The sequence below is a fragment of the Zingiber officinale genome, chromosome 8B, assembly GCF_018446385.1.
Source record: "Zingiber officinale cultivar Zhangliang chromosome 8B, Zo_v1.1, whole genome shotgun sequence".
Taxonomy (NCBI): domain Eukaryota; kingdom Viridiplantae; phylum Streptophyta; class Magnoliopsida; order Zingiberales; family Zingiberaceae; genus Zingiber; species Zingiber officinale.
The window spans coordinates 3,913,641-3,916,348 of NC_056001.1; the positions used below are offsets into that span (position 1 = coordinate 3,913,641).

Genomic DNA, 2,708 nt, shown 5'->3' on the forward strand with positions numbered 1-2,708 from the left:
GGGATTTGCACAATCTTCAAGAAATTTGGATGACGTCAGCCAAGACCGAGCTCGCCCAAGGACACGTAAGGAAAAGGAAAACATGTGCCAGTGTTGATAATCATCGTCCCGATCAACGTAGAGAATGGGTCACGGTTGAACCCGACAACGACAAAATGAAACTAAGCAGCATTGGCTTGTAGGCCGATCAGCGATTAAAGACCAAGCACAGTCCGATCGGCCACTGAGACATATGGGTCGAACGAACCTTAAAGTCATCGAAGACACATCTTCTTGTCCAGTCAGTCAAACTTGCAGCCTCCTTCGACTAGACTTAAAGGAGAGGCTTGTGATGCGGCGGTAAGGAGGAGCCCACCTAACACAGGTCAACGACCACGGTGGAGGTCAAAGCCAAAATGGTGAACGTCAGGGCTCAGAAACTCAACCGCATCACCCGAGCGACAAGGGGCTACATAGGCTGATCGGAAGAGGGGGCTACATAGGCCGATCGGAAGAACCGCTATTCGGTCGGCCTTCTGGATGAAACATCGTCTGGTCAACCTGATCGGCAGGAGAGCGGGTCGAGCGGGCCACCCGTCCGGCATAGGGTATGTCATTGACAATGCTTGAACCGATATAATAAAAGAGGAAAAGACGGATATTTAATAAGAGGAAGAGAAAATAAAAGAAAACACTCCATCTATCATTGAATGCGGAGAAGCCAAGACAAAATGTCTTCTGTCTGCAATTAATATCATTAAACATGGGGTTCACTAAAATAGGTATAAAAGAGTATGATAGGTAGGAAGAAAGGCAAGATTGATCTCGGTTCCTAGTGCTTTCACTTTCTCTTCTTCTGTTTCTAACTTGAGCGTTATAGGGCCAACGCTAGGGATCCCTTCCTTGGTTTGATTTTGTTTTGCAAAAAGGAGCGAGGTCTTCATCCAGTCAATAGAACCGCCGTCTCCCTGGCTCTCCAACTTCATGCTTTCAGACAGGAACAAGGATGATGAAAAAGTGTGTATCGTAGCGTTTGCTGAGAAGATATTCTTCTGATTACTATATAAACATTAGAGAGAAAATGGGCAAAGGATATATTCTGGATTCTCTACAACTTCGTCGGATTTTTTTCATTTTTCTCCATGTTTTTCCTCCCCGTATATATATTAACTCAAAGAAATTCTAATTTAAGTATCACAGTAATCTGTCGAGACTCCTTGGTACCAATCTAATTCTGTGTTGAAGTGTCTTCCATATTCCTTTATCTTTGTCACCAATAATCTAGAAGAATATGGGTATCAATTCATTCAATGATTGATGACTTAATCATCCCTGATATCTAACCGATGATATTTAACAGAAGGAATGCTTCCATCTCTTTCATAATAACCACATGAATCTGATGAGATGGGGAATGGACGAATGCAATCATTAACGTTGGTGCATAAGATTCCGGTAACTTTTGTCTTTTGGTGCGTGGCAACGATAAGAATTGACGCATCAAGATGGATGAAGGAAATGGTCGTGCACAGATGCACCTCACCGAATAGTTCCCTCATGCAAGATGCTGCACGCGTCCCACGTGCTTACTTCTGCAGGCAGGTTCGCTATGCCTACATCAGGTGCATGAACTAATGGACAGTCATTTGGTCCAGCCAAGTTCGCAGAACATTAACAGACAACACCACTCTTAATCGTCTTTTAATTACCTCTGTTATGGTAATTAGGAGCAGATAAACATATCCCAGCTGATGTCACTTTCATAGTTGAGGCTCCCCAAAAATCAAATCTGTGGAGACATTAATAGTGTTCCCAAATAGATGATTATTGTTGCTTGCATTGTGGTACAATGGGATAGTGCCTTTTTGCAGTGGGTTTAGTAAAAGTTTAGTGAGTAAATTTTATTGTTTTTTGTTCAATGCCATTGCAACGCTCGTGACAGACATTGCTGACATCACTTTCGTCTATCTTTTTCGATATTCTAATTATTATTTGAAAGTTAGATCGGGTGGGAAGATTGCAACTCAGTAAATCTTTGACGTCTGGGAAGATTTAAAGAATAATAATAATAAAACCTTTAAAATAATGCATACGCAGCCAATAAAGACCGATGCCAAACCACTGAATTTGACTGTCTCATTTTAAAGTTTTACGTGTCGGGGTTTGGCTATAGATATGTAAGCTAGCTACACTGTCTGGTCGCATTTTTATAATTAACTATATCGATCGACTTCTTTTCGGCTTGTTTTTTTTGGTTATTAACACATTCTTTAATCTCTTTGTAGAAAAACGTAAAGTAACAAATTAGCTCCGCCTTGAGAATTGACAAGCAAAAGGAGGAACGTGGTGGAGGACGAATATAGAGCTCACCGTCGGAAATGGCGGCGGCGGCGAATTGAAGAGACGAGAACAGCAGCAAGATTGCGACGGCGGTGGTGCTGCGCGATCGCATCTTCTTAACCATCGTGGCTAGCTTTCTTCGGTAGAATAAGAAGTGAGATAAGAAGCGGTGTCGAGGACGGGTTGGGCGGTGGTGGTCTTTTATGGTTGGCAAGGCTGGAAAAGACCCTGCGATGGGGCAGGAATATCGGGAGTGCCACTGGCCTGTTGTTTCGCTGCGGCATCGCGTTGAGCCGGGCACATGGAGGAGGCCCGCGCTTTTGAATGCCGGTGTTCGGCGAGGGAAGACGACGGGCAACTCCATCTAATCTCCGAAGAGCCGAGGACGT

General features: G+C 43.7%; 1 protein-coding gene across 1 annotated transcript; it reads right to left on the bottom strand.

Moving 5' to 3' along the window:
* Positions 1-731: 731 nt before the first annotated feature.
* On the bottom strand, positions 732-2,487 carry LOC122017284. Its single transcript, XM_042574852.1, has 2 exons — positions 2,350-2,487; positions 732-1,015 (listed from the first exon to the last, which is right to left on the bottom strand). Exons 1-2 carry the CDS (start codon positions 2,441-2,443, stop codon positions 753-755), a joined length of 357 nt encoding a protein of 118 aa, XP_042430786.1. The 5' UTR covers positions 2,444-2,487; the 3' UTR covers positions 732-752.
* Between the last annotated feature and the right edge of the window lie 221 nt (positions 2,488-2,708).

Coding starts and splice junctions, on each gene's coding strand:
- LOC122017284 (XM_042574852.1), bottom strand. CDS start 2,443: ATGGTTAAGAAGATGCGATCGCGCAGCACCACCGCCGTCGCAATCTTG. Junction 1,016..2,349: donor CGCCGCCGCCATTTCCGACG/GTGAGCTCTATA, acceptor ATATCTTCTCAG/CAAACGCTACGATACACACT.